General features: G+C 33.5%; 1 protein-coding gene across 4 annotated transcripts in view; it reads right to left on the bottom strand.

Annotated features, from left to right (window-relative positions):
- LOC133180928 (neuroligin-2-like) overlaps positions 1-24775 on the bottom strand; it is a 139247-nt gene that overhangs the window by 4353 nt on the left and 110119 nt on the right. For 3 of the 4 annotated variants that reach the window (XM_061315386.1, XM_061315385.1, XM_061315384.1), the window contains exons 2-3: positions 1684-1833; positions 796-984 (exon numbers count right to left, since the gene is read on the bottom strand). In XM_061315386.1, the coding sequence (XP_061171370.1) occupies positions 796-984; positions 1684-1833 (339 nt within the window). Of the gene's footprint in view, positions 1-795; positions 985-1683; positions 1834-8035; positions 8587-24775 lie in introns of those variants that run through there. The other variant, XM_061315387.1, reaches the window with a different exon arrangement.

Genomic DNA, 24775 nt, shown 5'->3' with positions numbered 1-24775 from the left:
ATTCTAATGTATTATAGAAAGAAAACTACATAATATTTGTATAAAATTTTGTCCTAAACAGTCGTTCTCTCCTAACCAAATTGTTTGAGGAAACTTAGTAAAGAAGAGAGGATTCCCATTAATTCACGATGCTAAAACTACAACTCTCTTGTCTTGTATTGACAAGAAGGAAAAATTAAACTTTTCTCCAGTAGTACATCCTAGGGATTTTGTTCAAAATTGATTTCATTTTTGCAACAATACAGTATTTCTATACCATTTCAGATATCATCTTTTTTTATACTATTTCTCTCATTATCAGCACTTGAAGCTAAACAAACAAGAATTTTAACAATCGAAGGAATTTAGAATTCCAAAAAAAGGTTGATTCAACTGATTTCAGACAGAATCATTTGTGTAAACTGTTCAAGTGAGCTAAAACCGCGTTGAATAATCCACCTTTTCCCTGTGTCACATTTATTCTAATGTAGTGTAACTATTTACTTCTTTCTATTTTGATAACTATACACTCTTTCAAATATCGAGTTAATTATTTTCCAAATAGTTCTTTTACAATTCTTACATGTATCAAATATAGAGCACTAGATAGACATACTCAGGTGAAACTGCACAGCTAATTACCAAATGTAATATACATTTATATTGTTAGAAGGGGGATTGTTTTGTAAATTTTGCTGGTTTCATCAGATTTTCAATTGTAAAACTCTAAAGTTTTGGATATATTTGGACTACATGTGTTTTTACCTATATCATCACCCTCTAAATGTAAATCTATGAAATTCAAATGAGACACACCTCTTTTGACTGTTTGCACAAAGAGGAGGAAATTCACTAAGGCGGCGCCATGTCCATGACCAAACAAGGTAACTCGGTTTGGGTCACCATCAAAGGATGCAATATTCTCTTTGATCCAAGTCAAGACTGCCAGTAGGTCAAGCAAAGCCTGATTTCCATTGGCATTAGGGTGGCCAGTCCCGAGGAAACCTGTAAAGTACATTGTATATTTAAAAATACCTTCATTTTTTATAGCTTTCATGGAGGAAATGACAGGTTCAATAATTGATGCCAATAAAAAGAAATCAATATGAATAATGGTGGTTAATTTTCTCTATCCTCAACAGTACATCTTAACAGTTCTCAATTAAAGCTTGCAAAAATTTATTGAGTTGTTTTCCCTAAAGCATAAGCTTCTTGCTTTAATCAGACATTTTTGTTAAACAAGATTTGTCATATCAAATAATTATGATATTCTCCTTTTTTTCTTATAATTACTCATAAAAAGCTCGCTGTTAATTCTTGCATTTCACCTTGCCAAGTCGCTATTGCATTTTCTAAATATACAAGTTCAGTATATGGGAAAAAAATGAATTTTGCCATTTCGTATGACCATAAAATAAATAAAAAATGAAGAGAAAAACAACGATGAAAAGAAGTCCTCTATATATTTTAATTCCCCAAAAGGACAAACATGCATTTATTAATAAAATACACTTTAATATAATACCGTACTTCCAAATCTTCAAAAATAATTGACAGATTTTTCAGAAAAGATTAAATCTATTCAGATATTTTTTGTGTCCCTGTTTTTAATTCTAATAACGACAGTATCTTTTTTGTCTTTTAGGAGATACTGCGCTAGTTTAAGTACGTAGAAAAAAAGAACTTCTTGCTAAAATAACTGACCTAAAACTCCGAGGCGGTAATTTACTGTGATCACAATGACCTTGCCGTAGCTAGCCAACACGCTTCCCTCGTAGGCATTTCCGGTTCCTATGTCATACGATTCTCCGTGTATGAATACCATTACCGGGAACGGAGAAGAATTGTCCTTTTCTGAAAGATAAAAATAAACATTATGATAATGGATGTTTTAAAACAACTGAAATAAAATTTAATCCTGAAGAAGTTGACTTGCTTATTCTTAAGACCTCTCGTTCACTATATCTTAACAGAAAAAAATTTAAACTTAATAGATCGAATCACAACAAAGTCAATATAAATCAAGATGGGAGACATTTTACTTTAATAATTGAGAATTTGCAGAGAGGGATTTACTCCAGTATTTATACAGCATTTCCAATGCTAGCTACACAGCTATCCTTCATATTGGTTAGAAATTCTATAAGCAAAGAAGGGGGAAATCTATTGACATTTAAATAAAAATTTAAAAGAGATATTAAAAATCTACCTTACGTGAAAAATAGAGAGAGAGAAAAAAAAAGTTGCTGTTCTTAAAAAGGACTGCAGTATGTGGATTCCTAACAGAAATCCGAAAAAAACTTAATTTTTTCAGAACGATGTAAAAAGTCTTAATTGCTAAATTTAGCCGAAATGATAAATAATATCATGGTCTTAACATTTAATGTTGATCTAGGTACTTATTACTGTAATATTAATGTAGTCTAGAAAATTAAGACCGCGGAACATTAACAGACATTTCAACAATGCATTTCAAAGTAGAATTTCAATCCAATATTTTCTCGGACGTCCGTGTACAATCGTACCCGCCCTTTCCATTGTCTATCATTAATGTTTTGACTGTGACAGATGGAAATGACGTAAGCTGCAAATTTCCAATCTTGCCTTAACCTTAGAATTTATAGAGAGTAACATATATCATAACAGATGTGACTTGTTTGATAAAATTAACAGGAATCAAGACGTCATCCCCCTTCCTATAAAACTCGTGCTTTCGCCTTTCAATTCAACCCTGGATCAATCTCCAAAATTGAAAATTAATTAAAGATAAGAACACTAAAGTTTTAATCATGGTCCTAGATTTATTACACATCGAAAAAATTCAATATTTTCTGTCAAATCTTAGCGATTATGATGTTGATTTTCAATTATGGAAAGTGACATGTTAATTGTAGAATTCAATCAACGCTGAACGGAACAAGTTGATGAAATTTCTTTGACAGTAGTAATTGACCCATGGGTATCAATTAACACAGTAAACGCGTGTCATCTTCACACGGAGCCTTAGCCCTCGACGTCAGTTTGACGTGACAGTTGATATTCTGTCCATGACGGGGGATAGTCACGTGACATTGATGGAGCTATAATTAGTTTGTAGCTTCACTGAGACAATGTCATTTATTAAAGTGCTTGACAAATTGGTCAAATACAAAACTAATTCATTTGCGCCTATACAACATCTGATATAGAAACAAGTTTCTTAAAATTCATATCTATTTGTCAGTAACGTTTCTTAGTAGAAATATCGACTGTTAATCTGTCGTGTAGCCCAAATCGCACGCAGATACAGTTCGTCCTGTTCAATGTTTTGGTGATTTTCAATGATGCTAAGATTATAAAATAAACTAAGAAGATAAGATGTAAAAGTTTTTCACCCATTTATATAGTTTATATATTAATTAGCAAGCGGTATTGTAATTGTTTCATTTTCGATTTCTACCTATCAAAGAAAGATTTAACATCAAAAGAACGTTCATTGTTATACGTTAGAACACCATGTAATTGTTACTCCAGTTTCAAAGCGAAGGATTTATTATTTCAGTGGACTACACTGTACAATGATGATAGTTTGAATAACAACGCTGAAATAAAGGATATCGTGCAATATGTAAATTCATATCGATCTGCGGGAACACAGAATTTTATCATCTAAATAGACTACATGATAGAGTATCATCTAAATAAACTACACGATCATAGAGTATCGTCTAAATAGACTAAACGGTAGAGTATTTGGAGACCCAAACCTGTTTTTGGTACATGTTTGATAAAATTAAAGGACTATTAAAAGCACAAGAAAATTATATATATATATATATATATATATATATATATATATATATATATATATATATATATATATATATATATATACACACACACACACACAATTCGATGACTGTCTTCCTTCTCCACAAGACAATGATCAATGATACCCTTTTTTTTCCCTTCCCCAATCAACACTGCACAAAGAGGAGAAATGCAGTAGATAAGGCAACGCAATTTACAAAGATACAAAAATAACACTGAATTGTATTTAGTTTCTTTTTGGAATAATTAACCATAGCATTTATTCAAAATCCACTAAAACTCTCAAATCGGTCTGATTTCAAAGTAAAGCATAGTTCCTAAACATTTTTGCGCCAACTTCAGCAGAGCAATTACGGGAGAACCCGAGTCTACCTTATAACATTCAAAATCCGTAGCCTTGATATTTTTTTTAATCTTAAATAGATCCTTTTTGTGTTCAGTCCCCATAGTATAAGTAAGCTTGTTATGGGTATAATATACTGTCTTCATCTTATTATTGCAGTCCTAAGTATTCAAAACACTTCTACAACCGTTCAAATTTGAACGTCGCACAGTAAAATTAACCTTATGGTTATCTGTTTCTATTAATTTAGAACAGAAAAGTCTCTTTCATTGTTTCGTGCTTCTTATTATTAGTATAATCTGTCTTCTTTGGACCATTAATGATGCCAAACAAAGGACTTACAACACGGCATCACGCTATCCCCATCGCATCACACGAAACAACTGACATTCAAAGAACAAACTGTGTTGATTTGTATTACAATTGTAATATAACACAACAGACCACTAGACAGAAGTAATAACTGTACAGTTAACTGAATGCCTTGGCCAATTCGTGATCTGTTTCATCTACTTGTCTGGAAAGAAAATCTTTTACTTTCTTCGGTTCGATATTTCGGTTCCATGCCAGTTTTCTGGTCATCAGACCTGATTTTTCTGATAAATGTTTGGTTTTCCAGGATAATAAGACACTAAACTCCTTCTGCAAATATTGGAATTGTTGCCTACTATATTATGGTAGAAACACAAATGGATTAAAACTCGCATGAATGTTATAGTAATTGTCAGTATCTAAAAATAAAAACTAGAGAAAAGACAGCTTTATTACATACACATTGATTTAGATTAAAAGAAATCTATAGACCATTTATTTACATTTTTGGTCTCGGAACAGTTATGACAAATGAAGATGCTTGTAGTATATGTCAATATATGCATCTTATATATTCGAATGCAAAAATAAATAAATTAATTAAAAAATACTAGTACTCAATTAAAAGAAAAAAGGAAAATAGACAAAAGATATATAGAAGACAGAGAAAAAATGAACAAATATTATCATGAAAATCTATTATAAATGAACCGCTATTTGCTTTCAATGTGGGCTGAATCATCTACTTGCTCTACAGATAATATTCACTTTTCAGTCCATTAATGCCGTAAGACTACATTGTCCTCGAAAAGAAAAAAAATGCTTTGTTACAATAATTTTTCCAGAAATAGGACAAGAAATGTTCAATGGTTGTGGTAATCCTCCATTATTATCAGTTGTACTTTAGAAACTGTTGAAGTCGACGTCTTTTATTTTCTTTATACAATAAAAATGAAGCAATATAAATCTGAACTTGAACTATTCATTGTTATTTACCCCATTTTATCGGAAAAATTTACTTTAATTGGTTTGTTTCAAACATCTTGCATATGTACAGCAATTTTGCGACAGCACAATAACCATGCGGAATGAATTGCAAGAATTAAATGCATATTAAAAAGATGCTAGAGTTCCTCATTGACAATATCTATGTAGTCTAACAATCTGTTGGAATACCCAGGATAAGTATGCCTATAATTAGCAGCCAAGTTTTTGTAAATATACGAAGCCGAATTTATTCAAAAACTATTATATGAAAAAAAGTATCTTCCTATGGCCTTCAATTCGACATTTAGATATATCAATTAATCATTTGATATATAGTTGAGGTAGACTAATGACAAAAATGTTCATGATACAAGGGTAACTACCATCTTGTTTAAAGTCGACATTTCGCAAATTCGATGGTGGTTACAATGACCTTGTTTGTAAATACAATCTGTCGTTAGGTCGAATGTTGACTGACGTCTTTCATACAAATTGTTAGGCTATTATTTTCATACTGAATTGACTAAGAATATCTTCGTTTACCCGATCACGACAAAGGGCACACGGCTGGTGAAACTAGTCGACAGGGGAAGCTTACTCCTCCATGGCACCCGATTCCACCTCTTATGTTTTTAGAAGTCCGTGTTTGCTCAATTTTCAATGAATTTTTGAACAGTTAGTGTTAGGGCTTTCATACTTCACATATGCATTCCTTGTGACAAGACCTTCCTTTAGATACCAAAAACTCTGACCTTCTTTTGAAAAACTTTAACCTTGGCAATAACTTTTGAACAGTTGGTGTTAGGGCTTTCATACTTCACATGTATATTCCTTTGGATACCAACAATTTTGGAATTGACCTTGGAATTTGACCTACTTTTAAATTTTTTTAACATTGGCCATAACATTTGAACATTTGGTTCTAGGGCTTTCACATTTTACGATCATGTGTATCACTTGTGATAAGAACTCCCCTTGGGCACCATTTGACCTTGACCTTCCTGTTTTACTTACTTTGAAAAAACTTTAACCTTCGCCATAACTTTTCAACGGTTTGTACTAAGACTTTCATATTTCAGAGGTATATTCCTCGAGACAGGACCTTTTTTTGGGTACCAACATTTTTGATTTCTTGACATGGAGTTTGACTTGCATTCAAGAAACTTTAACTTTCGCCATAAGCTGCCATACGGGGGCATCAGTGTTTCACAAACACATCTTGTTTGACTTGTACTTCAATTGTCATTGATAACCTTACAAAAGAGAGTCAAAAACTATGAAAAAATAAAACTTTTTAAACAAAATACTAGTTACTGTACTCTAATGGTCAAATTTCATGTTTTTGCATTACATGAGATTTTTCAACAAGCTTAAGACGAACATTTAAACTTCTCTTCCACATTAATCTTCTTGCCACATCTAATGTAAATGAAATTTCCCATAACAAGTATTAACTTTTGTTAAACAATTGATGATCGAGAATTGCACAGCTGATATTCTACAACATAACTAAAATTAAAACAGCTTTGAGATCCTGTTCTATAAAAATGCTATTTCCTGTTTCTTTTTTAACCGTTTTAGTGGCGACAAAACCTGTTACAAGATTCATTGAATAGCGTGTTTGCTGAAGATATGTTCATTTGGTTTGCTGTACTTCATGCGCCTTACGGGGATAATCGTTGGAGATTCGTTTTATTACTAGGAATCTAGAGACTAATGAAGTCCGAATTGCCGCAGTTGGTGGGAGTTCCGAATGGCATTAACCATAGAGAAGCGTCAACGCGAGATAATGAATCGCGCGGCATAGAGTCACCGCGAGAAAATCCGCCAAATATTTTGTGAAATGGTCAATAGTCACAACATGAGAACAATGCCTTCGATTTTTTCGCTTATTATCACAATTTGCATCTATCTGCAATGTAGATTGCTTTGAAGGGCCTGGGTTACATTTGAGGAGAAACATTGCTAACGTTTGCTGTTTTGGCCGAAGTTTCGTATCCAATACGGATAAATGGATTGATTAGCACTTTGTTTAAGAACCGTATGATATGCCAAACGATTAGACACACGGCAGCTCATTCCTTTTTGGGAATAATCTCATCAGTCATCTCGTTGTACTTGTATTGATTTGTTCACCCTCTAGATCTGTAATCTGTCCATTGCTTCTTTGTAAACGTTACATACCACAGCACAACTTACAAAGTATGATATACTAATATCTATATATATTTACTTTTTTTCATTTAAATATTTTAAAGGAAAATTAATACCAATAGTCATAAATGATATCAACGAACTAAATGCAAGCTAGCGCTCATTTACGATGTTATCAACAATAGAATACCAATTGTCTTGAACGCTTATTACTTAGTAAGTTTCTTCTATATTCTTCAATTGTAATGTAGGTGTTTTCCAAAGAAATATGAGATAACTATGTCATTACACAAATGCGTCAAGAAATGGTTTAAAATTTAAACCTTTTAGCGAAAACACATGGTCAACAATGAATTGCAGGTATTGCAAAAGAGCGCTTCTCAGATATAGCTCTAAACTGTGAAGTTGTTGATTACCAAACCGTAAGCTTCAATTACAAGCATGACTTACCTCTCCAGTATGGTTTATACAGGGTCAGTGTAAGACAGTCCTCGATAGTACGCGCTGTATATAACTCAATATTACTAATATGCTCACTCCTCCCTTGGGGATACATATAAGATACCTCATCAGCATTTGACAAATTAAGTCGAAGTTGTGAACAAGGTAATTTCGACTCATTTAAAAATTTTGTTCCTCGCCAAATCTCGTGTGATTTAAAAGGTCTTTGAAATCTTAACTGGCCATTTCCTAAAGAAGCGTATGACAGTCCATAAAAGGCTTCCGTCGGCGTCATTTTCCTTTTCCCTGTCACGGGGAATTCAATCAGCGATCCCCTTACCCGTCCTTGTCTCAGTGGTATCTCGGAGGTCATGTGTCGGATGATCACAGGAGCCAAAATCCCCAGTAAATTACATGCGAATATCATGACGAAAAGGAGACCTCTCATATTCCGAGGCGGCCAGTAAGCGACGAATCTTGTCGAGAGCCGTTTCTCATACGGTAGGTATATTCATGACATTTACAAGATCACAAAACTCACAATGCGAAATCTTGGCGTGAAATTTAATCAATACTAGATCTTCACGAATCAAGGATGTATATTTCTCGTTCTCTTCAACACGTATTTCAGGCGCGCGCACTGCTTATCCACACCTAGATGTTTGACAGTGACCGTAAAATGTCTCATGGTAGAACGTTAGCCATTGGAGTGAAGATCCAATTGATCATTCCATCTTACTTAACTTTGTGCCAAACTATGAAAATTGATTGCAAGGATTTCCACTTTATTGAAAACAAAAATAAATGATCTGGCCTGGAAGTTTATATGAATCGTTTAAATATCACAGGGGAACATATGAATAAAAGGGATTTTCGGTAATACAGTCTATTTTCACCCTGCAGAAAAAGGAGATATTTATCTTAATTCGAAAGACGATAGACGGGGAAATATTCCAGAGTCACGTGATCATAGCTTCCTAAGGCCTCGCGTAATTTGAATATATAATAGAACAGGTTACCGGAAGACAGTCATAATGCTAAAATGATAATTCTTCTACATTTTTCCTACCCAGATACGCGCGTATTGGTACAGTACTCGGTTTAGTGAAATTACCTCATGCAAGAGATATCACAGCCGAGTATTGTTGAAATTATCTCCTCGAGGGCTTTACGTAAAGCATACAAATGAACATCCTCACCATTCTTTGTTTATGACAAATATACAAATAATCGATCAGATGGCAATAACAGATAGCTGAATTCGCTATCGTTTATCACACCAGCTAGACACCATAACAGCGAGAAGGAAAATAATGTAACGTTTAATGTTTTACTTGGATCATTTCTGACACAATATTGAACGTTTTCCATTATACGGTTTCCAAGAGACGTCAATTTTCATACAACATGCAAAAAGGAAAGAAATGTTAAAGATGAATTCATTGTCTACTTAAATAAACGCCCATTTACATAAACAGCATTTCACCGATCTATGAAAATTGTACATTGTATGACTACCCGAAAAATTAGTAACCTTTTTTGAACAGACATGTAATCTTTTAGTCTGGCATGTATCGGCCCCTGCAATAACTGGTCACTTTCCTCTCTAACAGTTCTCGTTTTCAAAGCATAGACTTGGGATTCCTTTCTATATGACATATCTTTTCCCCCTCATTTTGTGAAAGAATTTATTTCTATATTATAGCTAGTTGTAAAATTTAATGAAAACATGAAGTATATGGTCAATTAAAAAATATTAAAGGTCCAATTCACTTGACATTTTCAAATTGCATTCTCTCGTAAATAAGTTGTTCTTACACGTAGTTGTGTTTCTTCAAAAGGAACTTGAGAGACGTAATTCAAAATAAGAGTTGTCAAATTGAACAAGTATTCCTTTCAAAGGATGTGATCGAGAAGTGTAATATAGTGGCCTTTGTAATGGCACAGAGTGTACAGAGTACAGAACGAATAAACTAAATTAGCTGTAAGAATTAGACTTACTAGAAACACCATCTTCGTTGAAAAACGAATGAACGAATGTAAAAGGAAAGGGGATGAAATTCTTGTGCACATAGAGAAAATGTAAGTTTATTACCATGTAGCTGTATTAAATGTTTTCATCTCAAAGTAATTGCATTAAACAAAGCTCCTTAGTGATAAGAGCGTTCGCTCTAGTGTCGCGGTGTAAGTTGTTGATCTTTACGTCGCGGGTTCGAATCTCACTGCGGGACGTGGAGACCGGTTCTTCAAATGAGGCTCAATAAACCGAGGTCCCGTGTCGCAGTAGGTGCAGGCGCGAAAAAGATCTCTCACAGCTCAGTGACCCTGAGTGCCGATTATAGGACTGAATTTGCAGCCCTTCATCGGTAAGTGGTGGCGTCTCGATATGAGTGAAAAATTCTCGAGAGGGACGTTTAACAACAAAAAAACAAACAAACGTCATAATGATAAATTTACATGAAGTTTTTCAGTGCAGTGAACAGAGTATTCCTGAGCGTCATGTGTGCGCGAATAGTTACATTTGCCGGATGCCTCAAATGGAATCAACTGTGATCGACTGAAGCCGATTACAAAAAAAGATTTTTTCTTCGATCTGGTGATTGTTAATTCATCTGAACACAGAGCTGCAGACCATTTGCTAGATATTACATACATCCAAACCCCGATATCTGGAACATTTCCGGGTATAAAAAATTCCAAATATCGAGTGTTCGAAATATAAAGGTTTAAAAAAAAAACATTGTTAATGAGGTTTACAAATCACTTGGAGAAGGCATTGGTATGCATCATATCGATGTTAAAGAAAGTTAAGATGTATGAATCCGAACAGTTGGGATTCAAAAAGAACCGCCAAAATTTCCGATTGGCTGCGACATTTTTAAATCTCCAGAACGTTTGCAGTACATTATAAATGCATTCTTTTAAGAATAATGGTATGGTAAGTAATGCAAAGAATTGCAAGTGGACTACATTTATCACCGTTGACATGCATCTTTTTCCCCCATTCTTTTTGTATTTTATTGCCAATATCCGGTAGACGGCCCGAGGGATATTTTTTTCATCACAGTTGGGAAATCTGTTTTATTAAGGGCATTGGTGTTAGCAAATGGTACTTATATCATTAATACTTACATCTGCTCGTTCTGCAGAATCGAACAATAGAAGACACAGAAGCAATTCGCACAACCCATCAAACTTGATCATTTTCATCTATTATTCCGAACAAAATTGATCTATCTCCTGCATTAATCGAAAATAATGAAATAATCACGGCAATAATATGATAGCGAGTCTGAATTCGTAATCTACGATTGTTTACGCGGTGATGAATCGGTCTCTCCGCCGAGATGCAAACATTATTATGGAGGATGCAAAGTAATTGGACTTCGATCGACGCGGCGGGATCATTGGTCACCGACGGAAATAAGTCCGCGTGGTCAAGCAAAAATAGTTCCAATTAGGAAGATATTTTCCTTGTATCCTATGCACCGTGTTTAAGGAACTCGGTATATCGATATCAATCCACTTATTTACAGAAAGCATTTTTGCCCTATTTCTATGTGATGTAATACATTCAATGGAGCATTCTGGAATATGAGGACATGAACAATGAATCGATGATTATGCATATGTACATGTACTACTTGTTTTTTTTAATACAATGCACTATGATACATAAGCATTAGATGTGGTATATACTGATCTACAATTTATTGTTGTTGAAGCATATATATATGCATAAAAGTAAATAAATATATATTTTATCGTAGTGATTTAAAACACTTAAAGTTTTTTCTTTTCATTTCCTTTAAACACATGTATTTAGTTTTATTCCTAAGTGTCTCAGCAAGACACTGGCTCAGTAAAGAAAAATCGAAGCAAAATGTCTTGACGCAATTGCAGTTCCAATCGTTCGTGCTACATGTAAGTTAGTTCGATCTTGGACTGTTTGGGGGGGAGGGTTAGTTTTTGTTCTGTTTAATCGAAGATATAGTTTTTGGTCTGTCTGTTTGTCTGCATAAAACTTTAGCCTTGGCCATAACTTTTTAGCGGTTGGTGCCAAGGTTTTCTTTTTCACGGGTGTATTTCTTGTGACAGTATCTTTTTTGGTACCAGCGTTTTTGAAATCATGATCTTGACCTTTGAATTTGACCTACTTTTGAAAAAAAAACTTTCAAATTAACCAAACTTTAACCGTGACCATAACTTTCGAATGGCTGGAGCTAGGCTTTCATGTTTGTTTTTCTTGTGACAAAACCTTTCATTGGGTACCAATTTTTGCTTATCTGATGACCTTGATCTTGGAGTTTGACTAACACTTGAAAAACATTATCCTTAGCCATAACGACTGAACGGTTGGAACAAGGGTTTCGATATTTCACACGTCCATTCCTTTTCAGAAGACCTTTTATGGTAATCACCATTTTTTACTTCATGACGTTGACTTCGAGTTTGGCCTTTTTCTGAAATACTTTTACCTTAGCGGTGAGGTATCAGTATTTCACAAACACATCTTGTTTTATTTTTCTCCCTGTTTTATCTTTTTCGTGGTTATTTGTTTTTTATTTAATTTTTTTTCTGTTTTTGCTTCTTATTTATTTATTTATATATATATTCTAATTTTCTATTATATTTGCTTTCAAGAACACCGAAGTTTTCTTCTCCATTTTAAAAAAAAAATATGTACATTGCACGAATACGTGTATGTAAAAGGTATGTGTTGCGGTTCGAATTCATTGTAGTTAGATACCAGGGCTGTTAAATGGTCAGTAACCGGTAATCGGTTAACCTGGTTGCTTTCCGATCAAGTACTCGGCTACTCGGTAACAGCTTTCATAGTTGCATTAAATACTTCCGCGTAACTGATTACCAATTTTGGTATTCTAAACACAGGCGTTCCGACGAATATTATATACTTGTTTATATCCCTATTTAATTCACCAAGTAGTGCGTAATTCATTCATTTTTCTAATGTTTCAAACCCTCCCTTTTTACATTTTTACTGTCTTAGATTTCCTTTTACGATTAAAGTCCTAGATAAAGATTTCACAAATTCCCATCACTTACAAGAAATTATTTTTATATATAAGGTTTTTTCAGCTACAATTTTATATTTTCCAATTCATTTAATTTGTTTTGTCCTGTAATTCATTTGTAAGAAATGCGTTCTCAAACTTTAGTATAGACCGAAACATAAACAATTTTGTTGATGCAAAATAAAGTTTAAAGGATACTCTTTCTCTTCCTCCATTTTACCATGTTCTTAAGTTAATATCTGGGGAATGCATAACAAGGAAATTAGAGTTTATGGATGTCTAATTTTCCTCCAAATCGATCTCAAGACAGTTTTAATAGACCGGATTCTTTTCGTAAATTGTATTTTATATTCCTTGTAACATTAAAGGATATCATTTAGGATCCTTGAAGGATTTGTATTTTTACATCCAAAGAGAAATACTGTAGGTCGTGATCTAAGTAAAAAAAAAATGAAATTACTTCTTTATTTAAAATGATTAATTCTTGTATTTTTTTTTATACAACTGTTTAAAATAACCTAAATGGAGCATTGTGCCAAATGAAATACAATTTTTTAACATCATTTTTTTTAAATCTGATTACACCTTTTATACCGTGTATACGAACATCTATAAACAAAAACATTCTCATCAGGTTGTGTATATAATGATAAGAATTTAACGGCACTGTATGAATATGTACAAAATTGGGTTTCACATCTTGCTACATATGTAAGTGTAAATTGTTATCTATGTTTGTTTTTTTAATATACATGTACAAGGTAGGTGTAAATATCATAATGCATCATTTCCCCATATCATCACAACTTTTCATATACACTGTTGGACTGGAGTATATCAGTTCTCTTTTGTCCATATATGCAACATCCATTAGATTATTATTTATGTCTTTACATTTAATTAAACAAAGTCGAACCAGCTTGATCTATCGTGAAGTTTAAAAGCGGATAGGCCTACATGCACCTCTCTCCAAACAACATGCTAAGAATTCATTAAATGGCACTTTTTAAGAAAGATCTTCTCTCAACTCCCAAGTGAATCGAGTCGAGTAGTAAAACGTGTTCATAATTGTAAAATCAATACATCTTACAGAGAATTAAGGAAAACTTGCAATCACCGTGGAAACAAAATCTTTGCAAATTGTCCTCATTATATTGAAAACATAAGAAAAAATCCAGACAAATGCTCTGAGTTCATTGAAAAAAAGGAATAAATTTGTATCAATATGTTGTCAGTGTTTCCTTTGGGTTTTATTTTTTTTTGAGGGGTGTGTGTGCTTTTTTATTATAATAATTACTTATTTTATGACCGAAACCAGTTTTAGTGTGTATATATGTCAAACAATTAAAATCTCGAGAAGCACAAAAATATCAAAACATTTTTTTTCTCATTTTGCTTTATATCATCACGAGATTCTAGGTTGAAATTTCGTGTTTCCATTAATCACACGCAACTTTCCTGTGTCTGTTTGAATATCATAGAGTTATTGCAGTAATGATAATGAAGATTAAAATCAAGTTCAGAAGCGTTCGGTCGTGACAACAGCATAACCATAATGAAATTACTCTAAATCTTTATGGGTTCCAATTACTGATAAATTAGACATTAATCATTCTATTTTTTTTTTTACCGATTTTCCTTAAACATGCAATTTGTTACATGAATTTCGTTTCGAATGTATTCTCTCTCTCCATCTTGAAGGTGTTACTGCAGCATTAAATTTTGCTAAGCATTCATACTATCAATGCTTAATTTTGAGTAGGCGAGCCGCAGTATTTATTCAACACAAACTTTTGAAAGTATTCATTTTTAGATCTTCTAAAACAATTCTTAATAATACGTTTATTATCAAAAACACAAAGGCATTTAGAAAGGCATGCGAGTTAGTTTCGGTCAAAGTCAAGCTGGTATTTGAAAGGCCTACTGACATGTATTTCTTTTTTCTAATATAGCTCACCATAAACTAAGCATGTGCGAAATTTTCATGAATCTGAAAAGTTTTCTACTTTCGTCTCATAAAAAATCACTGTGTCTAATGCAAGATCTTGAATACATGTAGGATTTTCATCTTGTATGCGCGTCTAAATGATTGATTTATTGTATGTTGTTTTTGTCACAGCGATATTTTTTTCACAACTAGTCTTTCTCTATGGACCTACGTTAATTTAAGGATGATTGTTTACATCCCAACGCCGCCTCCCGCGAAATAACGGCAATGATGTTTCGTTCTCATTCGAAAGAACTTCACTTTTACTTCTAATTCCAACTGCAAGCATTTCGACTTAAAAGACGAAATCTAAACCTATTCTGTTGTTTTGTTAAAGATCTACAAAATCGAATTGAATTAGCAAGTTCTAGTATTTACTTCTAAAACAACCGCAAATTACATTTATAGCAATTTGCCAAAATACATGTACAAATGGGTTCCAATCAAATGCAGATCAATCATGTAGATAAAAGAAACTATTGTAATTGTATTGTAATTATAATGGTTTAGTCTGATGCTGATTTCTGCTTGCGTGTGTTTGATCGCTGATGTACTGGTAAAGTATCCGTCATCTGTAAGTCTGTGCGTAAAATATCAAACTGCAAAAAGTACTCACCTCTTATTTAATTAAAGAATGTGTCTGATTTGAAAGAGCTTTTGGCACAATTATGAACCACCCAGGGGTACATATTTCTGAGCAATGACTTTCAATTTCGATGCGCGGTGATGGCGCTGTTACTTAACACATGTATAAAATAATTTTCTACAATAATTCAAATTAAAATTCCACCTATACATTTTTTCTCCTGATTAAAATATAACTTGGTACAATTATAAAGAAAAATGCATACAAACACATTCTTTAATTTTGCGTACTTTTTTGTAAACTTCCATGATTGGTGTTGGCGCAAATATTATAAAAACAGAACAATCGATTTAATTACAATGTATATCAAAATGATATTCCTTCCCCCGTTTTTCTAATTGTAATTAAAATTGACTCAATCGCAGACTTTAGATTGCATATTTTTTTGTGCATCGATTTTCATTTTTGATGAAGTATATTAGCGCTGTTCATAATATATTTGACTAAATTTCTGGAACATTAAAAAATGTCAATCCTCCTGCATTTTTTTTTAAATTTACAATTGCAAACTAGATAAGAATACCATTTTTTGTTTAAATGTTTTCCCATCTAGAAAGGTGTTGGTGCTACTTACATTTTGATAACTTAAACATGCATACACACTAAATGTACATTCAAAAGTACGATAAACGAAGTACGATATATAATCAAATTCAGTAAGCACTCAAATTTTCGTCAGACTCTTTGAAGTCTCTCTAAACCAGGAGTGCTGCAATCTTGTCAGCGAATTCTGAGAAGAATGTTTTTAAATTGACGACAGCTATGCTGTTCTAAAATATCTGCAACACCATCAGAACACTCTAATCACACACCATAAACAGTGATCGGTACTCTGAAGCGGTATGGTGGGACTTGTGAGCGCAAGCTTCCATAAAAAATCTGAGTTATTTTTTTTTACTGTTGATTGCAGTCTAGCGATATTCAATTCAATTAAGTGCAATTTAGGCGACAATTCTTCGACATAAGGGATGCAACTCGATGTGTCATCTCCGATTTATTTTTATTTGAGAGGGTACTGATACAAGACACAGATCAAAGTTTATCTTGGCGTTCCTGCACTGAATCTATTATCATTGAATCTCTATGCGCCTGAAGATCGTCACCATTCAATTCCATAAAATCGATATACAGATAGCTAAATGTTTGAACCAATGTAATGGTAGAAAAGTCGTAACCTTCTAAAAAGAACATGAATGTTTAATTAAGAGCTAGTCCTTAATTAATACAGCACTATAAAATGATCAATGTCTATATGTCACGTACAGATGGAACTTTTTCATACAAAAGTCGTGTTTTCATCAACAGTCAAGCTGCACAAACGCCTTGTTCGTAATTGAATAATAGTAAATGTTTTATTAAAAAAGATTCAAATGCCTTTCAATATTTTCCAGGGATACAGTGCCCTTTCTTTAATCACATTAAACTGCTCCATGTACCAAAAATCAATTCAAGGTATATCTAAAAGGATTTAAAACTGCCACAAGAAGAGTGAAAGATCGTTCCGTTTGCGAATGTAAGGATTTTTAACGTGGTTTACATTCTTCTGTCTTTACTTTTTCTTTTTAACACATAATTAACTTGAATTATGCATGCTTATGAAATATATTCGTGTAATTTACTAACTACATATCAGTGAGTGAATATATATATATATATATATATATATATATATATTGTATCGATCGAAAAAAGAAAGAGAGAATTGATCATGTGAGTGATTTTTCACCTTTGGTATATAATGAGGAACAACCAGATGACACAGAAAAGTCGTCTAATTAAACTCGGAACCACATCCTCTCCCGGGACACCTTTTAAATGTCAGGATACAAAAAGTAAAAAAAAAAAAGTCGTTCAACAAATTACATTTTTACAGGATTGTTTCATTAGACCTGTCATGCATGATTGCACTCAAGTTAAATGATGTCTCACGTTTTTCCCAATTATTTTAGCGAAACGACAGGTATTGATGGAAAAGTATAATTTCATGCACATTACATAACCTGATGTACTAATTAATATCAATGTTTATTCTGTATTAAAGTTTTTGGGTTCACCTTTTACCCATGTGATGAAAGTAAACGTAAATATATGGAGGGAAGGTATACGATTACCCTCCATAGTAAGGACATCGTACTGTTTAATCGGATCTAACTTTTGTGAACTATTGTTTCAAATAAAATGACGCTGTAATTCGATTAGTCAGTTACTTGAAGCATTACCAAGAGAACAAATTTTTCCCCTAGTTAGATACGTTTCTCTTTTTTTCAAATAAAAATTTCCTTGTGCGCACAAAGCCAATAGCAAGTCACTTTATTGCTGACTTCATGCAAAAAGGATGAAGGATGGGGTGTTTTGGGAAATGCTGAAAGATGGACTACGGCATGATATATGTAAACGTCTGTACCGCTCCGCTTATACATCTTTGATGGACTTACCTTTGGAATCTGGCCTGTATAAAGTGAGACTAAGACAGTCTTCAGTGATATTAAAGATCGAGTGACTGATTCTCTCAAGTCTCTTTTCAGACCCCGCCGGGTAACGCCCTTTTACATTCTGTACCCAAAACTTTCTCTGCGGACACGGGGCACGTGGATATCGAACTAAGCGTGTGTCTGACCATGTTTCAGATACAACAGTTCCAGGCATAAACCGGAATGTTGACCCGTAAACAGTCGAATATTGTAATCCTCTATATGCTTCCACTGGCATTAAGAAAGAATCACGAAATCCTACGATTTTCCCTCGAATTTGACCGTAATGCGTGTACACTATCGGTCCCATTTCCTGGATGAAGACTTCACAGGAAATATAAAAAACACACTCGATTAAAACTGAAAATAAAGCCCAGAGTAATTTCATGTTATGTTAAAAGCTGAAACAAAACCCATCAATGGGAGATCACAGAGAGAACATTTCGGTATACAGACGGTTTTCTCATTTTCCACAAGAACTATCCGATTCAGTACCATTGAGCGCTTCTTCCTAACTCCTTGTATTGCTTCATTAGAAAGCGACCTTGTTTTTGTGTCAGTTATTTGTTCACGGTCTCATATCATCACAAAGCAGACCAATAACCTAAAAGTATCCATAACCAAAGATACACATTTTCTTTCGTTTTGATTTGTCAAAATGGGAGATTTCTTGTCTAATCACATTAACCATCCCAAAGTATTAAACTCCTACGATTTATTAAAACGGTCTGGAATTAGCAGATTCGGTTTCATTTGATTGCCAAATACAAAAAATCAAGTGCTGACACGTTCAATGGAGTCAGAGGATGTAGAGGAGCCATGAACAAATTATTGTTGTCTTCGATCACTCAGGAATAATTGTTTGACCAGCTGAGATATTTCAGGAACTGTCCACTACACGTTAGAACTGTTCTCATGAATTAGATATGGTGGACTGTGTGTCAGATTTATTCCATCCTTCCCATCGACGTCAATGGAAAAAATTTCCAATATAACAAACGAAAATGCTTCTTCTGCATTACAGGCAAATGCATTCATTGCATGTACGATCATTTTAAGAAGGAAAAAAGGAGAACCTGTTCAGATGAAAGTAAAGTCCAATGAACGACGTATTACTGGGATCGATAGCAATTAAATGGGGGAAACGCGATCAACATTCAAATATTTGAACCTTAATATTTTAGAAATCACTTTTCAGAATCATTTGCTAGTAAACACTAATGGATTTATACTGATTAATGTAATACAGGTAAAACAATGAAAGAACCTTTAGAAAATTAGTGAAATGGAATATTCCCAATGTTATCCCCATTGGTTGATGGGCAGATAAGTTAACTTATAGTGTGGTAGAGAGAGGCTACTCTTAAATGAGGTAACACCTCCGACAAATTTGTCCGGCTGGAGACTTTGACAAAAACAATAGCAGACATATTCCAAATTGGCAATTCTTCCTTGCCCGAGTGATATTTGACCGTCTTAATAAACTGGTCCAGACTCCTTGGCAAGGCAGTTCAAAAGTCATTACGATGTCGTTTTGTTTCGAAGCTCCGCATAATTTCATGACCGGACCTTTATCCAATATCAAGTGAGTGTAAGATTTCTGCGTTTATTTCTTACTCTGTCACAGACAATCAATGCATTTATTGAACAGAGATAGGAAGAGGTTTAAATTATGAAGTAAACACTGTCTGGTCTTTACATCAAGCAGAAAACAGCATTAAATACAATTTAAATTTCAATACGATTCATTACAATATAGTCTTTTAATTATAATTAGGTGCTGGTAAAGTCTGCAAATTTTGTTTCGTAACCCAACAATTTTGTTACATATCTCCGTCAGCCAATTAAAACTAAAACTTTTCTCAATAATTTTAAAACAAAGAAATTTAATACAACAAATTGATTTCTTCGCAGAAAACCTGCGTGATATAAACAAATTGATCAAAAATAAGAGTTCAAGTTAATAAGTTAAAAATAGCAGTTTCTAGGGAAAATGAAGAAATTAATACATGTAAGTTAAAAATAGCAGTTTCTAGGGGAAATGAAGAGTTGGAAAAACGTAATATAGCCCCTGAGTGTTTGTGTAGTATTATCGTTAGTAGATTGATGTACCCTTTCACATCTGCATTTCTATACACCAATCCCATATTGAACATATTCTACTTTCCGAAACCAATTTCAAGCATAATGCCTTGCATACCCCATCAAGAAATTTTTTTGTAGCTTTTTTTCTAATGTAATCCCCAACTTTGAATTATATTATTGAAATATGATAGATTGATAATTATAATGAAGTATTGTATGTTTAATTGGTAAATTTCAATCAAACATTCATTTTGCCGAGCGTCTCCATTTCTTGGTTTATTTCCTCTTGATCTAATCAAACTTAAAAAGTTGCTTGTGTCGTAATGTTTTCATAAGAACGATTTTACAATGTAAATCAAATTACTTCCACAATGTTAATTTCTTTAGGAGGGATAAGTTACATAATAATGCTCTTTACAAAAAGTAATTATAAAGAAACTAAGAGCTTTTTTCTTATCCTTACTTTTAAGCTAATTGCATTAGCTTGAATGAGAAGCTGGGTTGTTCCAGATACAAAGAGAACGTTGGTCGAAGATGTAATTGTTAAAATGATCTTTCTTTCTGTCAGATATTACATATTGTAGAACATATTTCTTCATTACCCACCAAACTGAAATCTTTATTGAAGAAAGAGACTGAAATCCCCCGATCGAGCCTAAGATTAAGATTTCTTTCAGCAACACAAGCAATTTGATAGAGGTTTTGCTATGATAAAAATGTTTTTTCTTTGGATGATGATGTAAAAATACCATTGTCATCTGTATCAAATGTCTTAAATGACCAATGCCTTAGTTCTCCAAATTCTGATTGTTATATTCAAAATAAATTAGATATTCTAAATGTGATTCTTTTCTTTTGACATGCATTTTACTCTCCACAATGTTCCATTATTCATGAATGTGTGCCTTACAGAAACTGTCAGGTGAAAAGCTACCAATTTCTTTACGACTGAAGTTTTGTCTTCACCAGAACCATGACTGGAATTTTGAAATATCTATGGCATGACGTAAACTGAAATTCAAATGAACATCGCGTATGTACATAGCTTTGAAAAAAAAGATTAAAACGACTTGACATTTCACCATTATTGTTTTTTTTACCCTGTAAAATATTGAATATATGTTACTGTAAGAATTATGGAAATCAGTCTGAAAAAGTTGGGCAATGAGTGCAGTTTAATCAATCATTTCTATTTATGATAAAACAAAACACGAAAAACGTTTTAGTTTGTGTCATATATAAAACATGGTCTCTTTGATATGTATTTTTTTAAAGAAAGCAATCAAACCGATGATGATGATAATGCGAGTAGGTGTAAATGTTGGATACAATTATTTATGTGTAAATGTTTTTGAAAATGTCTTTCATCAGTAATCTTATATTATTCTTCGAAGTAAATAAAATTTTATCGTTCAGCAAAGTTCCTCCTCGTTGATGTCTATCTTTGCTTATTGGTAGGAAGATTTTGTTTTAAAATATCAGATTTTTCCCTTCGGCTTATGATCTATAACAAGTATACCGACACAAACTCCTCTGATACGAGATATTGAGAAAGATTTACGATACATTGGACGGTACTTAATAAACGCTTGGTTACGTCGAAAACAAAGAAGAAAAATGACCCTTAATTTACAAAAATGATCCTGATCCAAACATTTTCTTTCCTTAATGTTCTATGAAATGTAACTAGTGCTTCCTAGAATTGATGAAATAATACACCTCTAATAGGTTATGTTTCAATTAAAATAAGCATTGTTTTTGCTCTGTGATTGAATGTATAATCTGTTCAATATTCTGTATTGAAACGGAGTGACATAATGGCCAATAAATATCCAATGTTGATAAGGAACAACACGGATTTTTCCGTTCCATGAAATTGGTTTTAATTTTAATGTATCATCAGATAGGCGCACAACACGACGTCGCCGACAGAGAGTGTTCGATCAATTCCACTTAAATTGTCGCCGTTTCTTTACAAAAAAATTAACATTGCTACGTCTTATCGGCACCGAGGTGGCAATGCTCTGAGATTAGAGGCACAGTTTTTGTCTGTTTTCCTTCTATGAAACTCATTAAAGAAAAGTAGTCATCACTTAAAATATTTTGTGCGCATGCGTATTCATTTAAATTATCGTATATGGCAGTTCGTAAATCCCTTGAATAGTCATTAAATTGGTTTATGGCGGTTCTTAGTGAAGTTTTATTAGTCATAAACAATCGACCCATAACACACAGAAAAATATGCGGTTTTCTCCGAGCGAATAAAATTTTCCCCACATGTATTCTTTTCTTATATTATTAAAAAATAAATGAAAATAAATTATTAATACGTATTAAAGGAAAAAGGTTGTTCAAAAAAAGAGAAATAGATTCAAAGTAATATAAAATTTTCATCTTAAAACATTAATCTTCAAAATAATTTTAAATCTTTTTTCTCTCTCATAGAAGAGATCTATATTGAACCTTTCAACTATTGATTTGTCTTTTAAAAAAATCATTGACAAGTTCTGTATCAAAATAATTATTGCAGGACGGTAGTCGGAAAAGGATATCCGGATATAAATCAAAATTGAATGTGAAACCGATTGCAGAATAATTTCAGACTTAGCGTTCCTGCATGCCTAGACTGGAAGGAATAAGGCTTTCCAATTCTCTCCTTCATCAAGCATGTCAGAAAGTTGTGATACCTCACACTGCGTGTACCTTTTCTGATAATATAGTGCAGGTCAATCCAAGAAAGTTCCAGAGCGATTAAAACAAGAGGCCCATGGGCCACATCGCTCACCTGAGCACATTGGCTAGGCAAAAGCACAAATCAGTTCAGTATTGAAAAGATTACGGGGGGGGGGGGGGGGCTTGAATTTTAAACTACCTGATGATGCTTCCATGTCAATATAACACATGGTTTTGTTGTACTTGAGAAGATTAAAAAAAAATTCCCATATGTTCCTTTGTAAAAATTTGATCCCCCATTGTGGCTCCTCCCTATCCAAGGGGTCATCATTTGAACAAACTTGAATCTACACTACCTGAGGATAATTCCATATCAATATGACTAAACATAGCTTTTCTCTTCTTGAGAAGAAATATTTTTTCTATATATTCTTATGTAAAACTTTTGATCCCCCATTGGGCCACACCCTACCCCCCCCCCGGGGGTCATGATTTGATCAAACTTGAATCTACACTATCTATCGAGGATGCTTCCATATAAATATGAGTCATCATGGCTTTGCTGTTCTTGAGAAAAAAATTTTAAAGGTGTTTCCTATATATTTCCATGTAAAACTTTGATCCTCCATTGTGGCCCCGCCCTACCCCCGGGGGTCATGATTTTAAGATTTTTAAAGGGTTTTCCTATATATTTCTATGTAAAACTTTGATCCTCCATTGTGGCCCCGCCCTACCCCCCGGGGGTCATGATTTGAACAAACTTGAATGTACACTACCTGAGGATGCTTCCACAAGAGTTTCATCCTTCCTGGCCCTGTGGTTCTTGAGAAGAAGATTTTTAAAAGATGCTATTAATTTTTCACTAATTCTTTATTATCTCCCCTTGAAAGAGGGCGTGGCCCTTCATTTGAACAAACTTGAATCCCCTTCACCCAAGGATGCTTTGTTGCAAGTTTGGTTGAAATTGGCCCAGTGGTTCTGGAGAAGAAGTCGAAAATGTGAAAAGTTTACAGACAGACGGACAGACGGACTAAAGACAAAATATGATCAGAAAAGCTTACTTGAGCTTTCAGCTCAGGTGAGCTAATAATTACCAATTTTCATTAAGGTTATATTCCAGTACCGGAGGCATGCCTCCAATATCTGCTATCCACAAATTTATTCGTGTGAAGACTAATTGAATAGGAGTCAAAGAGGTACATGTAGCTAGGATCCTAAAAAAATCATCTTCGCGCATATTCATATATATGAAATGTGAAGATAATGAACAATGATCATTTTCAAAAGTCCATTTAAACAAAACAAATTATAATCAAAACTCTGAAAACAGAGGTGGGATCAGGTGCCATGGAGGAGTAAATATCCCCTGGCGACCGTCACATCCCGTGTACTCTTTGTCATGATTGGGTAAACGGATTTTAATTCACACATAGTACAGCAAATGGTGAATATTTTGAACAAAACCTTTATTGTACATTTCAATGATATACATTGGGGTTTTGCTTTATCGAATTTTAAATGAGTTATAATAAATATAATTCTTTTTCAATTGCATTTCACACATTTTGGCTATGTGTTTGAAAATTCTGTATTTGTATGAGGTCAAGCAACAGCTGAGTCGAATAAAAAGTACAAACATTTAGTCTGATGTTTGATAGTCTGGCAGAATTCAAATGAAATAATAATATTGCCTTTGTTATCCTAAACATTAAAATCATGCTACATTTCCCTCTATGCACCATAAAACTCGCACCGTTCTATTTGATCATGGAGCGGCCACAACACTTTTTCTGCAGGTATAAATTAATTGGCTTTTCAAAATCAGCTCATCAGCCCGGAGCTGTGATGGAA

Source organism: Saccostrea echinata, unplaced genomic scaffold (genome assembly GCF_033153115.1).
Source record: "Saccostrea echinata isolate AGI-Se365-2 ecotype Australia unplaced genomic scaffold, CSIRO_AGI_Sech_v1 ptg000008l, whole genome shotgun sequence".
NCBI classification, from domain to species: domain Eukaryota; kingdom Metazoa; phylum Mollusca; class Bivalvia; order Ostreida; family Ostreidae; genus Saccostrea; species Saccostrea echinata.
The sequence above is the reverse complement of the archived record's forward strand: the minus strand, read 5'-3'. Positions and strand labels throughout refer to the sequence as shown.